The sequence below is a fragment of the Bombus flavifrons genome, chromosome 12 (assembly GCF_040668555.2).
Source record: "Bombus flavifrons isolate JBK064 chromosome 12, iyBomFlav1_principal, whole genome shotgun sequence".
Classification (NCBI taxonomy): Eukaryota; Metazoa; Arthropoda; class Insecta; order Hymenoptera; family Apidae; genus Bombus; species Bombus flavifrons.
In genome coordinates, this window is record NC_138453.1 from 912,165 (window position 1) to 936,977 (window position 24,813).

Below are 24,813 nucleotides of genomic sequence, written 5' to 3' on the forward strand. Positions count from 1 at the left end.
TTTGCATAAAATGTAAGATGCTTTAAATAAACATAAAGTTCGAAGATCTCTCGTACTCCAAAGGTTAGATATTAACAATGTCAAATAAAAAGCTTGTAAGTAACCATCGAAACAAGATAAGTGATAGAAGCGCTAAAAGTATGAGAGCATTACAAAAGTAGCAAGAATTACATAATACCATTGCAATTGTATATTGTAGTATGAATTGGAAAAGGGCTTCAATGTTTATTTTGGCATATAATAATACAATTTATCTTTTGTCATACGTTACTTGCATAATTCTCCCTGTAATATTAATATATAGATGTTCTGCTATCTAAAAATTTTCTTACTATAATCAACATAACATCGACATAACACGGCAACAACATCCTTGTCCAATAATGAAAACATTGCAGATTCAGTTTTATAATATGTTTGTTATGTATAAAATTCCGTAAATTAATGAAAATGAGTCTAAACACAAGAAGATAACGATTTTTCTTTTTAAGTAAATATTGATTTTATAAATTTTATTTCCTTTTAATGACAATTAATAAGATACAATTTTCCGATAGGTCTGTTACGACAGCGTCTTCGCGTACATTTCATTTATCTTTAAACCGAAATCTATTAATCAGTTAACGAAGATTTAAAGAAAACACAATTGTTGAAGATTTTTGAACTTCTCTTGTTAATCCACTTTGCGAAAGGAAATGAGTACTTTAATGATAATAATTTAAAAATTGGGAATCAACTATTGTCAAACGATAATAAGTACAAGAAACGAGAGAAATTAATAAAATGGGTAATATTTAATAATTTAATTTTTAATAAATAATTTAATTTAATAAATAATTTTGACAATGGATGTTCATATAAATACATAATTCTATATAATGCAAATAGAGAAATTATACCTAAATAGAAATTTATTACGTGATTAGAGAATTATTGTTTATTTTGTGTCTTCTACATATTACATATGACTTTCTTACTTATATTTAAGAACATATCCGAGAAGGTTTATCCATATTGTATGATATATTTATCTTATAAAACTTATAAAACTTTATCAGTAAACTCTCGCACAATAACTGCAACGCGTGGATAATATGCAGCTAATGTGGTCAACTTTATGTATATTACATCAAGTTGCATGTTCAGAATTTTTAATTGTTTGCTAGTTTAGTGTCTCGAATTTTAAATAGTTTAGTTTGCTTAAATGTATTGCATTATCTGTAACCTGAATTGGAAATCGAATAAGAAACAGACATACTAAAATATCGAAAAATTTAACAAGTAGGCAATGGTTGTATTTTGCAGAAAATTGACAATTCAAATTTGGATAAAATGTTGGTAATTTATTGTAACGTAAACTATGATATATCAGATTGACTGTAAAAGTAAATCTATGAATTTATGAAATCTATGAAAAAAAAATCTATGTACGTACATTATTAAACAATGTATCATAGATGATACTGCTATATGTATATTATTATTACATGTATAGATAAAACTTATGTCATATGTGTTGTTAGTATATTATGCATATTTTTATACATACCTATTTGCGTATTTTAAATTGTTTTTAGATATTTAATGTGTAGAAATATCTATAATCTGTTTATCAATCAATGATTGTTTTAGGATGTTTAACTACATCGTCATTCTGATAACGATATCAATAATCTTGCAGAGTTTATTTGCTATATAATCACTATTGTGTACCCCACTCCTTTTATATGGAAGTACGGTATGCTGTTCGATGCAAGTACGGTATACCCGCTCAATGTAATGACGAAGTGAGTGGCATTGAAAGGTAGAAAGCCTCGTTATACTTCAGAAGGCGGATCGAAGTTCTGGATAAATAGATTCTTTTATTGTATGTTATTGCAATTAGTAAGAGCAAATTGTTTTAAATATGAGGTTTTTTAGTAACTATTGTAACAACGATGTTCGTTTGATGGGAAAAACTGTAATTATAACAGGTGCAAATTGTGGAATTGGGAAAGAAACAGCTAGGGACATATATAGAAGAGGTAAGAATATTTACACTATTTATGTTATTGACATGATATATAATTCATTCATATAGTTATGAGTTAATTTTTGAAATATTACATTTATAATTTTATACATTTTATATAGTTAATGATGTTGTACTTGTAGCACAATTAGTACATTGTATATGTTATATTTGCATTTAGTATCTTATATTATATATATTGTGTATATATACATATTTACTTATTTATGTCATGCATTTACTACGTTACACATATTAATATTCCACTTTAGTTATGAAGAGTTTAAAAATTTATTAATGCCAAATATTGTCATAAGTAGATCATATATTAAATGTATTCATGTACTTAGTGACATAAGTATCACGTTGTAACATTTAAATTAAACAAAATATATTACATACAAGTTATTACTGTTACTAATATTATCAATATAAGTATGAATGTGATAACAGGTTCTAAAATAAATTCTCAGTGTTATGAATAAATTGTAGATGTTTATACAAATTTATATTTTTATGAACATCATTAAAGATATAAAATTTAGTCTCCGGAAGATTTTTTGTGTCCACTGAATATCATAAGGAAAACCATCCTTGGGATATTTTATATATTTTTATATATTATGAGCAATTTTTGCACTTGCATTTTCAAATATTCTTACCTATAAATCTACAAAATAATAATTCTATCAAATATATAATTTTGTTTATTACAGACATTTAATTATTGAGAAATTTCAAGGGAAAATATCAATTATAATTTATTATACGATAATATCTAATTATTCATTTTTGCAGTTAATATATTTCCAATAATACCGTCTATTACAATGTTACATGAACAAGTAAGAAACTCATGTACATTTATGCATATGTATGTGTATAGGACAAGGTTTTTATATGATCATGATATAGAGCTTTATAAATTCAGACAGTACATATATATTTATATATACATATATGTTTATTTAACTTTGTTGTTGTACTTAAGAAATGGAACTTGGTTTCTATTTGGTATCAATTTCTCTTCTATTTTTATTCTATATGTGCTTCTAAGCCATTCCACTACTTCATCAACCCACCAGGTATTTAATCTTTCCCATATTCCTTTCATATATCTTGCACATTCTTTCTTCTTCTTTTCTCCAATATCTGTTTTCCATATTCTTTTCCATAATACCTCATTTTGCCCTAGATTTGTACCTTGTCATAAGACTGGTTTTTTCTTATATCTCTTTCCATTAAGTACTGTGGCATATTTGTCTTATAAGACAAATTTCACTATTTATTTTAATAGATTCCTATCCTCTTCTTTATCTTTCGTACTATTTTGATTTAACTGTACTTATTCCTATATAATATGTGTAATAAAATGTATATAATTCTTTATATAATCTACATTAGCTGAGTAAGTTTTAATATATTATATATATTTTGTGAAGGTTATAAATCATTTTTGTAACACACAATATAAAATGCCTATATATCGTTCTTTGCAGTAAGTTACATAGGTAAATATATAAAAAATTGGATTATATTACATATTAGGAAACACTTTTGACACCACATTTTAGATGAATACACATAGAAAACTATAAGATTGCACAAAAAGTTAATAATTTCGCATTCCCTAAAATGTAATTTAACCAAAAATTAAATTATTATGCTTTGTACTTTGCATGCACATATTATTTAAATATTTAACTTCTTCATTACTATTAATCTTAACAGTGAGAAATAAGAGTCAATATCGAAAGTGGTATATAAATTTCCTCATAAATTATTTTATAATTTTGGTATACCATTATTGGATTGACGTGTAATAAGTTTTAGGTTACAGACTTCCGTTGAACAATTATATTATTTTACATCGAATACCCATCGAATATGAGAGATACTAGGATTAGATATTTTAGTAATTTATAAAATTGATGTACAAAATTTAGCTTGTTTCGTTATTAAATTTGCTACTGTTATGCAAAAGAGTTTATTAGCACTACAGTACTTTATAACCTTTAACCAATAGCAGTAAAGTGTAACTAGTAAAATTTCACTAATAGTATTTGTTCAATTGTGCAAGAGAGTGGTGAGTCTTTATATACATACATGTATATGCTCCTTTATTAATATATTATTTATTATATATTATTAGTATTATATCGTTTAGAATATAATTAGAAGCATATTTATTCAAAGTAGTTCATTAAAGATTACTTTTTGCATTGTTAAATCAATTTGTCACACCAAGTTTATTCAAGCTTGGATTATTATAGTATTATTTTGCTTATGATTACTAATGTCATATTTTTTAAAAACTTGAAGATAAAAGAATGAAATATTTATGTGAAAGAATATTTTTTGTTTTTTTTTTTAATTATAATCTATTGTGATGTACTCTACTTTATTATAATCTACTTTATTATAATTACTCCAAAATTAGAAACGATATTGTTGAATAAATAAATATTATATTATCGAAGGCTGAATGAATTTATATTATAAGTATTTATACATAACTATTTGTTTTAAGTTTATTATATTTATATACTATATTTGTGTTATTTTAAGTTTAGAAACATTCCTATGAATTGGAACTTTCAGCGATCATGACAAATTTTATGCTATTAGATTTGTCTTGTTGAGTATATTATGAATTTGTGTATGATTTGTTGTGGAAATTTGTTTTTTCTTTAAAAATTTCCTATAGTTTCGATAAAAAACATAAGGTTAAGTGTATTTTGACACATTTTGGGTGGAAACATGTGACTGTAATTACTACATTCATTCTTCATAAATATATATGTATGGACAGTTTAATTAATACATTATTATTATTAATACTATTATTAATATCGCGTGAAATTTCTTTGGAATATACCTGAATTTAATATATAATTGCACACAAAAGAGATTCAGACACTGTATAATTTTGATTTCTAACTTCTATAATTTCAATAAATGTACAAGGATCTATAGAAGTGTATTATATTATGTTACAGTATTTTCGGTAAAAGTTTATACATATTTACACATTTTACATAAATATTTATACATTACAAAGAACAATTTTCAAGAAAATACTTTTAATATGGGGATGTATGAGACTTTTAAGCTGTTCCAGAATAACGATCCAAAGCATAAGGTATGGATTGTACAAGAATCTTTTCTTTGTAATTGTACACATGTTTTACATGTTCCTGATCTTAAATCCTACGAAACATGTATCGGAGGAATTAGATTGCAGAATTAATAGAATGTTAGAAATGTCAATAGAACAATGAAAAAAAAACGTTTGAAAGAAGAATGGGAACAAGTCATTGTTGATTATTTAAATAAACTTATTTCCATTGTGCCAAAATGTTTACATCATGTCATCAAACATATGGGTTATCCAACTTAATATCAAATTTTAAATATGAATAGTCATTATTAGTTTTAATTTTATGTGTATAATTTAGTTGTTGTTTAGTTTTATGTGTAAAATTAGCATTAGTGTCCAAAACTTTTTATGATATAAGGATTCATTCTTTCTCAATGTTTTTTTTTTTTAATATTTAGATGACAATAAATAATAACTCAAAAGATTTCTTCTGTTGTTGTCTATATAGTGCAGTTTAACATAATGTAATACATTTTTGTTGGTCCTTGTAGATTTACTGGAAATATAGAGCTCAGAAATTTAAGTTGTATAGTGTCTAGATCTTCTTGTGACCTACTGTATGTACAATTTCAAATACGTCAAATATTTAGTTTATCGTTTCTTACATCAAGTATAGACTCATTATTTATAATCATTACATATTAACGTAACTAAGGTATTGTTATATTGTAATCAATATGAAATTTTAGAAATATTCTTAATATTACTAAGGTAAAGTACATGATTCAATAAAATTATTATTACCTAGCAACAAAAAGAGTAATAAGAACAAGAGTTCTTACCAATTACCTATGCGTAACTATTTTATGTTATATATTTTTATGCACAATTAAATTTTTGCAAATTCAGAAGCACTGCTACTGTTAAATTGTTTTTATTAATGGCGATGTTTTCTGTGAACCTCATAACTAAATTTTTTATTCTACAAAAAGAGTGCTTATTGACCAAAATGTTATATATTATACATACAGTATACTTACACTTAACCGGCTGCTGTAGGATTGGACTCCTGGCTGGTTAATCGGACAACATGTTTCAGTTATTATTTCTAGGTAGTTACAGAACAAAGATTAACGAATAACTATATCAATAATTTCTATTGTACATACCTAGTATATACATATAAACAATATTTATAAAATATTATTTTTTTTACGAAGGAATTGGTAATCTTTTACTGCTTTTTTGGTTTAATCTCGTCTATTAATCCGATATCGCGTCACTTTTTAAAAAATAAGATATCAATTGCAGATGAATTTTCTTGCTGCTCAATATATCTCATCGCAGTTTCAAGTGCAACTTTTCCTCCTGCATGACTCACTTCTTCATTCTTATCTGCACTCAAAACCTCTGAATTATTTAATTCCACACTTTCCATCAATTCTGCTTGTGTAATTGCCTGTAATAATTTTGTTTGTCCCTTTTTTAGTTTATAATTGAAATTATATAAAAATAAATTTGTATCGTCATTTTATGGAAGTTGTTCATATACTAATTCATTCAGCAACAAATTCACTATTTATATGTCGGAGATGTAGGGACAACGGGCCTTTCTTTTGGAATTTTGGGAAGATTCCCAATACTTTGGTCTAAACTATTCATTATAGCTGTACTTAAATAATAGAACTTTGAAGTAGTAGTTGTGATACGATCTGATTATGTTTGCCCGAGATTTGAGACAGTGGGCTTGGGCTCGAGGTAACACAACTGGTCGTCGAACGTAGCGACGGTCACGGGATGAACGTTTTTACTTAACAGTAGAAGTACCAATATTGAGGGACACACGCTGTATTGACAAACAAGCCCCGGGGCAGGAGCAATGACGGCTCTACGCGGGTCTGCCTAGTAACGGCGCCTGGAATTTTGTTGATATCCCCGGTCAATACGCAATTGACAAATGTGATCGTGTCAGTCTTTTATTCTTGTGATCATCTTGGAGAGTTTACACACAACGTCTTGTCAGTCAGTCAGAAAGATACCGTACGACACAGCTATCGTCATTTTGAGTTTCAAAACATATTCAATTGCACAAAGAGTTATCCCGTTGACCGTGGATTCGTTTGAACCTAAGAACATTGTCTTTACTTTAAGAGTGACTAATAAACTCGTTAAATTGTTAAACCTTGTTAAATCAACACTTGAATACATAATTGTAAATATAAACCTCATTGAACAACTACGATGGCTTGTCCTAATGAAGATACGCAACGCGCCCCTAAAACTAGCGCCAACCCGACAAACCCGACATATATATTTTCTACGTTTAATTATAAAAACAATAATTTTTTTTAAAGGAACGGTCATTTTGACTGGGCACGGTAGAAGTAGGTATATAAGAAGTATCGGTAGGTTTAGTGTTAATATCAGGTGATAAATAGAAAGACAAGAATGCCTTCTGATAAGAGGATTGTAAGTTAATGTGCGATTCTTCTTTACATTATAAAGAACATGTATAGCAATTAGGGATATGATATAGCTTAGAATACGTTTTTAAATATACAACTGTTTTAATCATAACTTATTTGTAGTTTGTATTATACATTACTTCACGTATTACATATTTATATTAACAAAAATAATGATACTTTTTATTTTTTAGGTGCTCGAGTGATTTTAGCTTGTCGTGACATTAATAAAGCAACAGAAGCAGTGAATGACATAAAAGAAACTACGTCAAGGTATTTGAAAATTATTTTTTATTTAAAAAATGAACTCGAAATATACTTCTTGAAAAAATATTTCCTTTTAAATTAGAGCAAAGCGATATATTTTATGCTTATCTCATTATTGTTTAAATGGAAATCTAAATTCTAATGAATTGTAGTGGTTCATAAATGTACGTATTTAAAATTAATCGATAATTTAATTACTTAGTTGTTTTGATAAAATATTGTATATTTCTCTTGTTGTTTAACGTTTTACCTTGTAACTCCATTTTTCGAAAACCAAATTTCATTAAAATTTTATAAATATTAAAAAGAACATTTATATATCGCTATATTCATAGTTGAAGAGATAAGTTAGAATAATTATTTTAATTTGAAACAGAAATAGATTATACTAATTTTAAAACTAACCATACGCTAATAAAGAATTATATATTCGTATACATGGTGTCTCAACCATCGAATAGGATCGTAACCTCGAAATGATATAAAGGTCATAAAAGAAAGAGAATTCCGGTAGTGGAACTTGCCATACCGCGGTATCTCTAGCAAAAGTATGTATTTCTTAATAATATAATATTTCTAAAAATATTAATTCGGAATATGTTTTGATAATTATCTACAAATGGACATATTTCATCGATTTCAGATGATCTTCAGAATTGATCTTGTTAAGATCAATGTTTTGAGTAGTTTAAAACTTAAATATACTGTATAAATATCGCTCAACCTTCGTTTCATAGATGTGTATCCGTATTATTAATCTTTTTTATATTAAACTTTATATTAAACTTTTTTTTATATTAAACTTTATTTATTTAAATGGAAATAGAAAAATTGTCACTGTTTCAATATTTAAAGATTTTATTTTTGCTCTTTACCTGAAGCCAATGACGCATTTCAAGCAAGCAATATTTCAAATGTTTCGAAGCTACGGTGAGAAGGCACATGCTCGTCATTACCTTCATTTACCATTTCAGCCTGTGTAAAATTTAGAACTATTGTCTTTTATCGCACTGAAGTCATTCTATTACATCATTTTTGCTACAATCACCACGTTTCGGTGTTCTACGCAATGTAACGACAGGTTCTTCAGTATCCTTCCCTATTGTTCTTTCTCGTTCGCTAATTTATTTAGTTTGTTTAGAACAAGAAGCGTTAAAGTCGTCCTATTTTTGGCAGGCTTCGGATCAAAGAACGCTGTCATTGTTTTTGCCTCATTTCTTATGTGGTGACCGTTTCGCTCGTCGCGCTTCCTTTGTTTTTGTAATACCCGAGAGTCGACCACCTAGTCCGGCAATTTTCGGCTCTGTTGGCGCCGGTGCCTTGGTTCATAAATCTTGGCATTTTCACGGTTAAGGTCCTTCAGACCAAACAAGCATCTTTTATTTTTTGGTGGAAGTGTCGCTTGTTATTTGATATGGGTTTGGGGTTGATAATTAATCGATTCACACAGATTCGATTTTCTTCTATATATTTCTCCACCTCGTACAACACGTCTTAACACATAGAATACACTTGGTCAATTAACACGTGGTCGACTTCTAAGACAAAAGAGCGTCGTTAGAAGTCGTATCAACTTAGTTTGTAGCAACTAGCGATCATACCAACCTAGATTTTCTCAACACTCCCCTTTGATCGTAGTTTCTACAAGCCCCATAGCTTTGGTGAAATACTGAGTCTTAACCCTATTTAAACCTTTGGTGAGAATGTCGGCGACATTCTTAGGACTAGGTATATATGTATAATCTAATATCCCCTTCGACACGCAGTTCTTAACATAAAAGTAACGCACTTGAACATGTTTGGAGCTTTCGGCAACTACTTCATCCTTTGACCATGAAATAGCCCCGATATTATTACAGAAAATCTTGCAAGGGCGAGGGCAATACGACAATTGACCCAACTCCCTTAACAATAAGGAAATCCATACAGTTTTCCTTGCTGCTTCCTGCATCGCCACGAACTCGGCTTCGCACGTCGATTGGGCTATGATTGGTTGTTTCTTAGACAACCAGGATATTGCACCACCAGCGAGTATGAAAACTCAATGTCGAAACAGGCCTCACATTCCTTGGCCAGCGGTGTCGACACTCAAATTTCATGAGTAATGTCAAACAGGTCCAGCATTTGACCTATCTGTACGGATTGATCAAATACAACAGTGGTACTGTTTGGCTTACTCAGGTGGATGGATAAAAATTGAGTGTCTGTACCTAGCATTCTAACATCTAATTTGTCCTTAATTCTAGTCTTAAATACTTCAACCCAATCCTTCGTTCCAAATACAAGAATGTCATCCACAATACAGCTACAATTAGATCTTTGGACGCATTTACATACACACACGGATCACTCATACATGGGTTCAGACTCATACCTTTAAGATAATTTATTTATTTATTATTTATTGTTATTTATTTATTATTTATTATTATTTATTTATATTTATTTATTATTTATTATTTATTTACTTATTTATTTATTTATGTATCTAAACCACTTTCTCCCAGCTTGTTTCAGTCCATACAGGCTCTTTTTAAGTTTGCACACAAATTGAGTCCTGTCTTTTCCTGGAACTCTAAAAAATTTTGGTTGCTCCGTGTATATATCCTTATCCAGAGGACTGTTGAGATACGCACATTCCACATCGATATGCTCGTAAACCCATTCATTCTCCGCACACAGAGCAAGTAGAATTCTTAGAGTTCTGCGTTTCACTATTGGACTAAAGGTTTCCGAGTAATCTACTCCAGGTCTCTGCCAGAATCCTCGAGCTACAAGTCTGGCCTTATACCTATCAGGGTCTCTCTTTATCACAAGCAACCACTTACAGTCTATAACGTTTCTATTTGTCGGCCTTTGCACAATGTCCCACACGTCTTTACCTTTTAAATTGTCTAACTCCTTCATTATTGCATCAGTCCACCTTTGAGCATCTGGCCCCCTTAGGGCTTCGTACACATTTACAGGTACACACATGCTTTGAGCTCTACAAACGGTCGCAGTATGAGCACAACTATCACATGTCTTTGGTTTGTGAAGTCTTGCCGACCTCCTGGGCACGACCGGTACACTCACAGCCTCCTCCTGACTATTCTCACTCACTAAACTGTCCATGAACTTCCAAGTTCAAAGTCTTCAACGTCCCATATCCATTCTGAGGATCTCCTTTTTATGTTGCTTGTTTCCATCTTGACACTCTTATATGGGAACGCATTCTCCTCGAACCTGACATGACAGACTATTATCACCTTCTTGGTCTTTGGTAGGTAAATTCTATAGCCTTTAACCTGTCTGTCGTATCCTACGAATATCCCTTCATCTGCCCTGCTCTCGAACTTTCCTCCGCTTGGACTTCTTAGGTACCAGACTCTGCATCCGAATACCCTCAGTCTGCTGATCTCCCCTTGGATGTCGCATCCCTTACCTTTCCACAATTCCAGTGGGATTTTGTCTCCAATAGCAGCGGATGGACATAGGTTCCTTATGTGGCATGCCGTGTTCACAGCTTCCCCCCACAGATAGTCAGGGAGCCCTGATTGGATGAGTAAACATCTAGACATTTCCACCAGGGTTCTGTTTGCTCGTTCAGAAACTCCATTTTGCTCAGGGTTCCTAGGAACGGTCTTCCTGTGTAGGATGCCTTTCTCCTTCTTTACATTTTTGTCTACTACGGGAAGATACGGAAAAGTTAGTTTTTCTCACGTTCGGTATCTTCCGTTAGCAGCTTTCTCTCAGGGGCGGTTAGCACCCTTCCTCGCGCACCAACTTAGAAAATTAGCCAATTGACGGCGAAGTCTATTTCCTTCACTCTCCTAATGAAAACTTGTCCTTAATAAATCAGCTCTTTTCATGCCCTTAAACCCACCTATCACTAGCTTTCCTCCGCCACAACATCGTCGCTAAACTTTACTGATTTTCCATCTTTCGAACAGTCAACATCTTTACCGAGTTTCTATCAGTCGCCTACTTAATTTATATAAAGTTGTTAGAGTAAAGTGTAATTTATACGTGTCAATTCAGTGTATACTCAATTTTGACTATTAAATGCATAATAAAGTGTAATAAAAAGAAAGTTAATAGTTGTGTTACGGCTCAACCTTCTTGTTTTTATAATCTGAGTCACAAGTTTATGTGACAGCCCCATCGGCAAACTCCGGACTCCGTTGCTCTTCGATGTTATCGTAGGGAACAGCGGCGGCCGATAATTGTTTACACTTTCGCGTCGTTAACTCTTTTGTACATTAGCCGTTCAAATGGTTTCGATTTCTGTGTGTTCCGGAAGATTCAAAGGAATCATTGTACGTTTAAACATTTGCAGCCGAGGTGTTTTTTCACTCGGGCGAGTCAGCAACTCGAAATGATTTTCCGCTTACTTGGTGAGTCGACAGTTCTGCCCGAGCAGCCGAGCTAAACGGACGTGTAAAAGAGTGCTTCAGAGAAAGTGCGGCAAGTGGGGAAGAGAAAGTTACGAACGGCAACGCCCATAGCTAAATGGTGGAAACCCGTGTCTTCTACTAAGAAGACTATAAGCAAAACTAGAATGCAAAATCACACCCCACCGATAAAAATAATTAGTAAAGACGAAACATACTACATAAATAAAACAACAAACATTTTAAAACCAAACCAACCAATAAATGAAAAACAGGAATGCTCAGCTACAAACGAAGTTGAAATGGAACCAATACCAAACAATGAAGAGAATAAAACCAGTAACGAACTAACCCACCAGGATGAAAGTTGGAAAGTGGCAAGTTATAACAAAAAACTACTTGTCTCAGAAACACATTTCACTCTAAAAAGTTACATGAAAATACCGTACTACACCATCTACGACACCAAACACCCCTCAGGTGAAGCACATGGAGGAACTGCAGTAATAATAAAAAATGACATCAAGCATCACCTACATAGTCAAACAAATCAAGAACACTTACAAGCAACCACTGTCACAATACAAACCAATGACAATTACTTCCAGATATCAGTAGTATATGTACCTCCGAGACACAAAATGACACCTAAAAAATGGGAGGAGTACTTTCAATCCTTTGGCGACAAATATATGGCAGCAGGAGACTTTAATGCAATGCATACATTATGGGGTTCGAGAATTAACACGCCGAGAGGTAGAACATTAGGAAAATACATTAGAAGCAGCAACCTCAACGTACTATCTACAGGAAAACCAACGTACTGGCCGACAGACCTCAATAAAACACCTGACCTGTTGGATTTTGCAGTAACAAAAGGACTAAACGTAAGCAAATTAAAAATAATCAGCCTTGAGCTTAACTCCGACCATGCACCAATTATATTAGAATATACAAGCAAACCACTACTTTATAACAAGTCAGAGTCGCTTTGCAATAACACCACCAATTGGCAAACTTTTAAAGAGCTAATCGAAAACAAAATCAACTGCAATATCCCATTGAAAACACCTGAACACATTGAGCAGGCAGTAGCAACTATGGCAGAAATAATACAGGAAGCAGCGTGGGCAACCACCACCCATGAATTAAATAGCAGGCAATCAAAAATTATTCCACAGGACATCCTAGATAAAATCAGGGAAAAAAGAAAAGCGAAAGCAAAATGACAAAAACAGAGAACACGAGAAAACAAGAAAAACATAAATAAACTTACAAAGGAATTGAAGAATAAAATAAGGGAACATTATAATAACGAATTCTCAAAATTCATCGAATCACTATCCGCGCATGAGAATACCAACTACTCCCTATGGAAAGTCACTAACAAAGTTAAGAAAACAATAAAATTAATCCCAGCAATGAGAAAAATGGACAACACATGGGCCAGAAGCAACGAAGAGCAGGCAGAAGAATTTTCGAAGCACCTACAAAATATATTTTCACCGTACGAAATTAATAACAGCATCCCCAGATGGCAAACAAATGAAGAAGTGGAAAATGCCAGCAACACAACTGATAAACGCTGCATCATACTCAGCACAACAGCGCAAGAAGTTACAAACTTAATTAAGGCAACAAAGTCAAGTAAAGCACCAGGATTCGACTTGATCAATGGAAAAATCTTAAAAAACCTTCCCCCAAAGGCAATAAGACTAACAACGATAATATTCAACGCAATTCTAAGAATACAGTACTTTCCTGCACTATGGAAAATAGCACAGATCGTAATGTTAATCAAATCAAACAAAAACCCACATCTAACGGCATCCTACAGGCCAATATCATTACTACCTGCGTTTTCCAAATTACTAGAAAAAATAATATATAACCGCCTAAAACCAACAATAGAAAAAGAAAAACTAATACCGGACCATAAATTTGGATTCGGGAATAAGCTCTCCACAATAGAACAAATGCACAGACTCGTCAATGAAATCTTACAGGCGCTGGAAACAAAACAATATTGCACGGCACTCTTTATGGACATCGAAAAAGCATTTGGCAAAGTTAACCATGAAAAACTTCTTCAAACATTCAAAAAGCAATTTCCAGAACAAATCTACAAACTACACAAATCTTACTTAAACAATAGAACCTTTGTAGTAAAAATAAATGATGCATATTCTGAAATTAAGGATATCAAGGTAGGAGTACCGCAAGGAAGCGTCCTAGGACTAATTTTATACACACTATATACGGCAGACATACCAACAACTGTCAACAGCAAAATACTAACGTTCGCGAACGATACGGCCATACTAGTGAGGCACGCAAATCCAGAAACGGCAGCCGCACTACTACAAGAACACATTACAAAAATAGAAAAGTGGCTGCAAAACAAACAAATAAAAGCGAACACCAGTAAGTGCAATCACATAACATTTACACTTAGAAAAGGAAAAACACCAGATATTCAACTGAACGGCGCCCGCATAGCACAAACAAAGCAAGTCAAATATCTAGGAATACATTTAGACACACACCTTACATGGAAGCATCACATAAAATCAATAATAAACAGAATACGTGAAAAAAGGAAGCAGATGTACTGGTAAACCAATAGAAAATCTAAATTAAGCATAATGGATAAATTAAATATATAGAAAACGATAATCAAACCAATCTGGACATACGGAGTCCCACTATGGGGAACGGCAGCAATGAGTCACATAAATAAAATAGAAACAGAGCAAGCAAAAATTTTAAGGACAATAGTTAACGCTCCATGGTACGTTAGAAATGAAGACTTACGAAAAGATTTAAAAATTCCAACAGTCAAAGAGGAAATCGCTAGATATGCAAAAAAGTATAAAGAAAGACTTGTAACACACCCAAACCAGCTGGTTGCTGAAACGAATAAAACCATAATAGAAAGAAGACTGAATAAGAAGCATCCCGCAGACCTCACAATAGAAATAAAATAAACAACTTGGAAGATGGAATCCCGCTGGGGGTAACCATCCACATGTTATATATTATTATACCACTAATGTCCTACTGGACAAATTGTAAAATTTAAATAAATAAATAAAAAAAAACTTGGTGAGTCTCTTATAGCTTACAACTTAAAATGATTTCATATACAAATTAATATAAATTATACAAATTAACGTATGAAACTATTATATTTTAATATTTCATGTATCCTTACATCTGAAAGAAGAACATTCGTTAAATATTAAGCTCTGTATTGTCGCTTTGTATGGTATTTTATAAAACAATCGTCAAGATGTATTCTCGGCTTGTCGGGGCAAGTATCGCAGTCATATGTTGAATATCTTTCGCCGGGATTGTCTCGTTGAAAACAAACCTTGCAATTCTTCTTAACTCTTGTTGGAATAACACGTAGCTTTCCATTCAATCGAATTTCATCGGAATTAGAGGTGAAAGTGGAAGCTCGATCACGAGTCTGGCGAAAATCTTCTCTCAATTGGTTAACCAAAGTTTTTACATACCGAAGGTGACTAAGCGGCCGTTTCTCTGCTTTTTTACTAATTGTCCAATCTGTAAGTATGTGTTCGTGCTTGACCAAGCTTGTTACGCCCGGCTTACATAACAACGAGCAATAACATTTAATAAATCTCACGACCAAACCACTACACCAGTCCTCTACAAATTGGTAACCCCGACGTGAGTTGAACACGACTAAACAGTCCTCTACATTGGTGACACCGACCTGCGAAAAGTGAACATTCACAATGACGAGTAGCAACAAACAACTTCGTACAGAATTCAAAGACTCAAACGGTTCAAGACTGCACTGGGAGTTCGAGAACGAAGAAATGGGCGATAGAACGCCGTCTTAATTCTATCTTGATTTGAAGAAATACCTCCCAGCGAATACTGAACATGTACTGACTGCGCTGAGGATAACGGAAACGAACGCCCTGATCAAGGTGGCCGACAACATCCACAGAAGGCACTCGGAAGCCGGAAGCACCCGAATCACAACAGCTCGACCTCTGTTACTTCCACGCGACGTTCCAGGGCTGCGCGAAAAAGTGTCATTCCCAAGGCACCTGGGATCAGAAACGGGACCTATCACCACGACGAACACGAAACAGCGTTTCACGGCGGCGGACTTTAGCACGCCTGTCATCGGCCTGGACTTCTTAAGCCACTACGGGTTACTGGTCGACCCTCGAAATCGACACCACAGCGACAAGACCAGCAACCTATCGACAACATGATAGACGGACACGACTGAGGCTGTATCGAGCAAAACAATCGTCGGTGAGTCGACGTATCACCGACATTTCGTCGAATTTTTGGACGTGACTAGTCCACTCGTTCGGTAGAGACAAAATACGACACAGCATGGCACATCATTTCAAAAACCACGCACGGCTCTTCCGTCTTCAGCGAAACTCGACGCCTTGCCTTCGATCAACGCAAGCAGATGTCAGGTAAGAAATAAAAAAAGAAATCGAAGATGAAAATAAGAATAAAAAGATAAAAAGAGAATTTATTTCTTAACACTTGGTTTACACTAATTACAATTTGTTTCTGAACTCCAGCCGTGACTTTCCAAGACTGAAGCTCTTACAATTTGACTTTCGATTGGATCCGTTTCTTTTTCCTTTGTCACTCCTCAATATTCCCACTATCCACGCGTTTGTTAGGCGTCCGCGACCGTTGCCACGCACGCCTTCTTCTCGAACATTCGGCAGAAGGACCGTTGAGATATTGATGGCTCATTAGGCACTTCGCTTCGGCGATATACATCGTCGCCGAGTGCCACCACATCTTTATCTCTGTCATCAGTCCATCGGATTTGAAGTGTGCCGGTCGTGACACAGGCGAAGACGGGATTTGAGACGATGACCGAGCAAGGAGTAATGCGGCCAGTGAAAAGTCCATGGACATCACCTCTGCGCGTCATACCAAAGATGAACGGAGGCCAACGATATCGCGGCGACTGTGTGTTGAATACTTGCATCGTACCGATAGGTATCCACCGCCGCATATCGAAGACGTCGCGCAACATCTGCACGGGTTTGACAACAAGCGGACGGCGCTTAACCCCGTATCGAAACGACAAACCCGCAGATGCCGAACTCTCTCGCAACCACACTCGAAAACGACGAGCGAAATCGTACGACCGTATGTACAGCAAAGAAAACCTATTGTAAATATAACATAAAAACGTTGTCACTGGTAGGGGGGTGATGTAGCAAATCTTGCATTTATATCTAATTTGTAAATTCGGTCAACATTGGTGCCTGTCACCGAATAGATCTCTTTTATTTTACAATATGATTTGTGGTAGACATAATATTTCTTGTCGTCAAAGACAACTCTTTTTCGTTTCTCTGTCATCTGCCCCCATCGACGTTATGTTTTTAGTAATAAAAAGATGTGTAAAAATGGCTCATTAAATGGGAGTTTTTTAATTAAACTCTTAAAGATATTCTGACAAAATTTTAGACAATTGTAAAGATGTAATGGATGGTTGGTCGTGAGGTTTAAATGACGAGATAACTCGCTGTTGAAACCGTCAAATGTATTTAAAAAATATTTAATAAATACAGAGAATGTACTGGTCGGGGGTCCACCGGAAAATTTAAATTCGTCTTTGTTTGACAGTTGCCGTAGCAACATTCAACTTTCAGAAGCAGTAAATTATATATTTTCATCGAAAGGATTTACTTTGTGTAAATTTCTTTGTTGTATTATATCATACTTGGTAAAATTAAAATCTCCCATTCGTAAAACTGTGTGGCATTCCAGTAGCAAACGATGAATTACAATTGTGCAACTCTGGAGCAATGAGTTAATGTTTGTAAATATCCGTAACACATAATTAAAAAATTCTAGATATGTTTTAGCGTATAAACGATTTAAGCTGTTAAAGATCGTTTCTCAGTGGCGGATCCATGTTCATCTTTAATAACTGCCACTGCAAATATCCTATACAGTATTTTCGATTGTTGCAGTATTCGTTGGATGCTTTCGAACAATGTTAGCCACCTTGTTCTCGTCGGCTGAATCATTTTTAGTCTTGGCATGTCTATCAAATTTTGAATTTCTTCGAAAATCTGTTTGTCTCTTACCATTTCTTGAAAAGTGGGAATACATGGACGCACAGTAACTTTGTTCGTGTTTTACAGTAAGTGGGAAACTAACGAGGTGCGCTTCCCCACCAAAACATTTCCATGTAAACAAATGCCAATAACATCTACTACGGACAAATTACACTTTTCGTGTTTAAGTTCTAAGATGTCCGTATTCTCGCTGATTTTCAATTAACGCTGAAATTTTCATTCTTTTCAGTGTCATATTTTTTACGATAATCGCAAACTCGTATTGCATCTTGCGTCATTTTTGTAAAATGTTTAAAAGAATAAAAATCGACTGTATTCTACAATGTCTAGAATATATCGTAGTTCTGCTTTTTTTACATTCTTTTCAAAACTGGTTCGGGCGATTGATTCAGTTTCGCTTTCTGATTCCTTCCAACTTTTATTAAAACATTTTTGTGATAACCTTAATCCTTCTTGAGATATTGTGTCATTTCTAGTTAAACGAGACATCTCGTATATGTAAATACGATATTTTTGCGTATTACTCTGAAACTGTAGTTATATGTATAATAAAGTTATATGAGCAGCGATTATTTGTATAAGCGGTTATTCAGGATATTAACGTCAACAACGTACATTAATATTTTCAAGATCAACGAGATAAGTAATTATAAGATAGATAATTATTACAATTATGTAAATAATTGCCGATATTTTATATTTTTGTTTTTATTTTCCAATATTTTAATTTTTAATTTTGGTCCATATTTCTCTCCAATTATTATCTTCTAAACTAGTAATTACTATATATTTTTTCTGTATCTTTCCTTGCTTTCCATGCAAATTCTGCAAAATTGTCGAATACAAATGCTTCGATCCTTCTGCTTGATTGAATTAAGAAAGAATTAAAAAATATGTCACTTATATGAAACATAGGATTTTGTTAAAAATACATTATTTCTGTATGAGGCGATATGTTATTCAAAACTATTTAATATTGTTTCACACAATCTTTTCTATGTTTTATAAATGTATATATGTTAGACCGAAGCCATTTTTTATGGCTTACTGTTTCACAAAAGGCACTAAGTTTGTACTTGGATAATAATTTTTAAAAGACAAATTCACAGTTCGTTTTAAGATTGTTTATCATTGTATCTATCTATTGGAAACATTTTCTGAGTCACTATTTTATTTCATTCCATAAACACTGTTATACTGGATTTGTTAATTTGATTATATTGATTTATTGAAGCTATTACACCGTTTAAAAATTCATAGCGGAATTCGAGAAGAATTCAATTTTCTTTTGTATGTATTGTTGTATTTACTGTTCAATGTACTTTATAAGATTTATGGTACATAAAATTTCAGTGCCGGTGAGAAAAACCCTGAAGATAAACCAGGACAATTAATAATTTGTCAGTTGGATCTCAGTAGTTTGACAAGCGTTAAGAACTGTGCACAGCACCTTTTAAAAACTGAACCGGCCATCCACATATTAATTAATAATGCAGGGGTATTCTTGCATCCATTTGAAAAAACTGAAAATGGTTTCGAGACTCATATTCAAGTGAATCATTTGGCACATTTTCTTTTAACACTTCTGCTGTTACCAAGAATAATAGAATCTGGACCAGGTTGTAGAATAATTAATGTTTCATCAGCTGCACATTTGGGTAAGTAGCAATAATAATAATTGTATATGATTAGCTGAAAGCTAGAGAGAGAGAGAGAGAGAGAGAGAGAGAGAGAGACCTCGTCATATTAGACCACACCAACGACTCCGTACTGGTGGTTTTACACCTTACTCGTATTAAACCAAGTGCTGGCACGTGTTCATACGTTAATAGTCATAGTTAAATAAATTAAATAAAACATTTATTTGCCGTCAAATAGTTTAATATGTTACGTTTATTCAGTCACTTAAAGTGGGTTCGTCGTTAGTGATTTTAGCCACGTGTCTCAAGCATGAAGTTCAGGTTCAGGTATTTACCCATTGCTGTTAGCTCGGTACGTGGTTGTACATCACTGATCAAACGGTGTAATATCTCTAATTGATTCATGGTAAGTCATCAATTGTAAATCTGTTGAAATTACTAAGATTTCTTTCCGATTTCGTCGTCAGTGTCGTGAAAATAATAGACTTATTGTCACATGTCGGCAACTTAAACTAATCGCGTGGACTCTTTCTGTATCAAACTTCGTCGGTCTGCGCATACTTTTGGAGTTTATATAAACATTTCCTAAAGTAAAGTTGTGCTTGATAATAAAATTGTTAAAATGAATCGTTTGTAGCATCATCTGGATCGATTCGTCATGTGAGGATATTCTGCCACGTGTTTGTCAGAGGTTATTGGTGGAGATGATTCAAACGTCTGATCATCACATGCTGGCTCTGTAGCCAACCGATGGTGTAGATAATAATTATCTCTATGCAATTGTGATTATATCATGTGTCTCTATTAGCGTTCGTATGATAATAAGTATCATAGTCCATGCTGCATGTATTACACATGGTTATCTATTCGATAGTCTCCTATAACATAATTAAATGGTACGGAACTCACTGTGTACGGAACACTCTTTTTCGCAATAATGTTAATAGTTGGATATATTGTTGCATGTTTGGATGATGCTAGGATCTCATTGGCTGATCCAAGTAACGTTTCAAATCCGGGAAGACCCATTAAAGCATCATTTTTTCGATTGTTAAAGTCAGCAAATAGGATAAAGCACCGATTCTCAGAAAAATCGAAAAGCAAAAAATTATTTTTAAAAAATCGACCTTTCAGACAAAGAAACCGATTTTTTGAAGAGTCGAATCGGATCGAGACATCCCTACAGTATGAGTGTCTCAAACATGTTCCAGCCAAAAGTGTGAAGACATCAATAAGCATGAACGAAAGTTGAGCAAAGAATACGCAATTTCTATTATTTTTCTTTTACTATATTTTCCTTTTTATTTTATTTGAGTTATGTTTGGCAGTGTAGAGAATGCATTGACAGAATATTTAAATATATATTGAATATAAAATGCACAAAATACAGAAGACAAAGTAACACATGTTTATTCAATATCGCTATGTTGGATATAATTAGCCCGTACGCTCAAGCGAGGTTCGTAATGCAGGGAGATATTGTTACCTTCAACCCCTCTCTACAAGTCCTAAGAAATTCTGATATTTTAACATTAACAGATTTCCAGTGAGAATATTAGCGATCATTTCATGCGTGAAAAAATATTGTACATCGATCAGTCTCACTTAGATCAAATTTTTGAAGAAACAGTGCTTGATAAAGACCTCCGCCCTAAGTATCTTCTTCACACCACCAATAGTTTCTACTCTTCTCACCTGTAGGAGGATAAACTTTCTTTAGTTCGGAGGCACATGTCGTTTCTACAGTAGTCTGGAAACGATCTCCATGCGCCTCCTCGTCGTTTGAATTCTGAATAAATAAGTTTTGATAATTTTAGTCAAGTTTTAAAATAAAATTTCTTTCGTTGAGTATTTAAAATTATGGGCATTACGTCTTGTCTTAATAGTTTTAAAATCAAGTAAAACATAAGTATGGTAAGAGGCTAACAACATGTTAGGTATTTTACTTTCCTTGTATTTCCTTGCCAGTCCTTTGTTCGTACTAATTATGTCTAGGAAAGTAGTTCTGCCGTTCTTGTAAAACGTATATTTTTTATTTACTCTAATGGGTACAATTCCGTTTTTACTTAATGTATCCAACAGATATGCTCCCCTGCGATCAGTTTTAATACCACCCCCATGCGGTAGACACGTCCCATCTAACAGTGGGTCTGCGGTATTTGTAAAGTTCTTGAAGCTGGTGATTACGCGAGGAGATGTTGTCTGTGTCAGCTTCTCGTTTTGAATGATTTCAATGCTCACTTTAGCAAGTGGCGAAGCCTCAGGACAGACGTTCGCGATCGAATGCTTTTGGACTGGACTGAGAACCTCGGGTTCCTGTTGAACATGGTGAAACGAAGTTCGGTAAGCAACTGCGTCGGGTGAAAGGGGTGCTCCGTGATTGATATTAGATGGGTCATCCCTGACGCCTATAGGCGATTGTCGATCTTGAGGGTAGCTAAAGAGATATAGACCCATTCGGACTACTTCGACAACCCTTTTGGTGACATCTCAGGGCGTCTCTCGATCCGAAATGGTTCTCATCTGCGGGAACAGTGTTGATCCAGAAGGCGAATGTGTGCACCTATCACCAAAATGACGGCTGAAGGGTAGGGACGTCCACCTTTCGGGCGGTGATTGTTGCGGATGCCTGGAGGTAGAAGGTCTCTGGGGAGGGCTGGACGTGGTTGAGGAGACGGTTCGTGGTGTCTCCATGTCGCTGTAGGTCTATATATTGATGGATCCCTGAGATTACTGAGCTCAGAGTGCGGTGCGTTTGAGTTCGGCGACGATTTTATCAGACTCGGTGGAGCAGTCACCGTGACGAGGCCGAAATTTCCCGTGTCGAACGTTGCCACGGACTGTACCGCGACGTAGCGAAAGTTTGGGCTTGGTCGGATCTTGTCCAATCGGTTGATTTCGATTCCTGGAGACATCCATATAAGGTGATGGTGCAGGAGTTCCGCTCACGGACGCGTCCGGTGACGGAAGGAATGGACCAGATATTGCTTTGAGGGTCCCTTCCGTTGTATCGGTTCCCTATCCTACCTAAGCTAGTTCACAATGCAATTGTACTATTTGAAACGTGTCTCTTATTGGCGATCATTTCGTCCCGTCATGATTAAATACAAATGATATTTGCTTAGCCACATTCTCACTGAAAATGTACTTTCCGGCGAGCGATTGTACCGCAGATCGTCATAAACCTAACGAGTCTGGTTCCGTCATTACTCGTATTTGTACTTGTATCCCACGTAATTTTATTAAAGTTTGTTCGCCGGGTCATCGCCATGAATCCCTGCCCAGGTGCCATTCACTCTTTCGTTTCCTACCCCGGTCAGAGCCGGTGTAGGGTGATGGGGAGCCCCAACGTGAAGGTGAGGTGAATGGTTTTGACAGGCATGGGGCTACCAACTCCACCGAAATTCTCTGCGCCGGATCAACAAGCCACCCGACTATAAGGAGAATATATCAGTTTCATCAGGATCTTCTACGGCCTTACGGTCCTACGCCTTGGAAACCTATACCCGCCTCGTGCTCCCCAATCTATAAACCTATCACTAGGAAGCCATTTTTTATTTTTATACATCCCATATATCTGTTGCATCCTCGACATCCTCCTCATAATACATATCAGCATCATAATTGTTGCTTTCTTCCTCTTTAGGGAATTAATGATATCTCCTCCATCATTTTACCTGTTTGAAGGCCTATCCCATTTTTAGCATTTTCCTTCGACGTATTGCCAAGTCTGATTGCTCTATAGCGAATATTCACTACTTCCACATCGCTTTCTGCCCGAGAAAGATCCTCGGTCGTTTTTACCGCACGAGGGGAGGCCTTGTGACCGACTTCTCCCCCGTCGTTTTTCCAGTTGCACGATGATCGTCGGGATGAGCCTGGAGGACCACTCATACTGCCGCCGGGGCCTGGGGACTCCGATGTACCCTGCGCCGTAACTTCTTTTCCTTTGCTCGACTTATCCAGATTGTTTAAATTTTATGCGTTGTCCAGTGTCATAGCCGTGTTCGTCATACGTCGTTGGTTCTTTATCTTCTCCTAGTATTTGACCGAGTCGACATAAATTCATAAAACCATTTCTTCATCCAGTTGAAACCAGGTCGTCGTTGCAATTCACAATGTTATATACTCGTAATCGTTGCGAGCAAACGTACTCCACTAAATCATTTTGCGTGTAGCGGCACATGATTTAGAGAACAATTCAAATTATGTTGTTGTTTTGCCTCGGAGTACCAAGACCGTTAGGTTACAAGTAATGTAAGAACAAATAAACTCTGGGCAAAACAATGCCGCCGCCACATACAACCGTCAAACGTAGACGAATTCGAATTTTCCGGTTCTCCCTCGACCAGTATAAATAAACGGACGCGATCGCAAGGAAAAGAGTTATCAATCAGCTATAAACGAATTATCAGTGATCTAATAAACGAGTCAATAGCGATCCTATTTTACGATGTATACACTGTCTCAGCGAATCGGAGCGTCTTTGCGAGCATTATCTGTATACTAATTTATCATTTTAAATATATTCGACGGTTTCAACAACGAGCAATCTCATTCATTATACCTCACCGACCAACCGCCCTCTACACATAAACCTCTACATGCGTAACTTCGGTAATAAGATCTAGTTAGCAATTCTTTATATCCAAAATATTATACCATCTATTTATAAGCCGCTATGTCTTCTTCTGTTGTGTCACAATCGCCATCTCTGTCGTCGTTGGTACAGAGTACAACTTGGCAATGCTCCTCTTCTCTCGGGTAAACAGGTTTCGTTACAAATAATTTATCAGAAGGATCCTCGCCACCCTGTTTATCTGGAGGCCATCTGAGGGGACTTTACGAGC

At 34.7% G+C, this 24,813-nt stretch overlaps 1 protein-coding gene across 2 annotated transcripts in view; it reads left to right on the top strand.

Moving 5' to 3' along the window:
- The first annotated feature begins 1 nt into the window (after position 1).
- LOC138185828 (retinol dehydrogenase 12) overlaps positions 2-24,813 on the top strand; it is a 33,631-nt gene continuing 8,819 nt past the window's right edge. The window contains exons 1-4 of one of the 2 annotated variants that reach the window (XM_069125101.1): positions 2-787; positions 1,682-2,024; positions 7,771-7,849; positions 19,677-19,981. In XM_069125101.1, coding sequence (XP_068981202.1) covers positions 1,907-2,024; positions 7,771-7,849; positions 19,677-19,981 — 502 coding nt within the window. In that variant the 5' untranslated portion in view covers positions 2-787; positions 1,682-1,906. The remainder of the gene's footprint in view (positions 788-1,681; positions 2,025-7,770; positions 7,850-19,676; positions 19,982-24,813) is intronic. The other variant, XM_069125100.1, reaches the window with a different exon arrangement.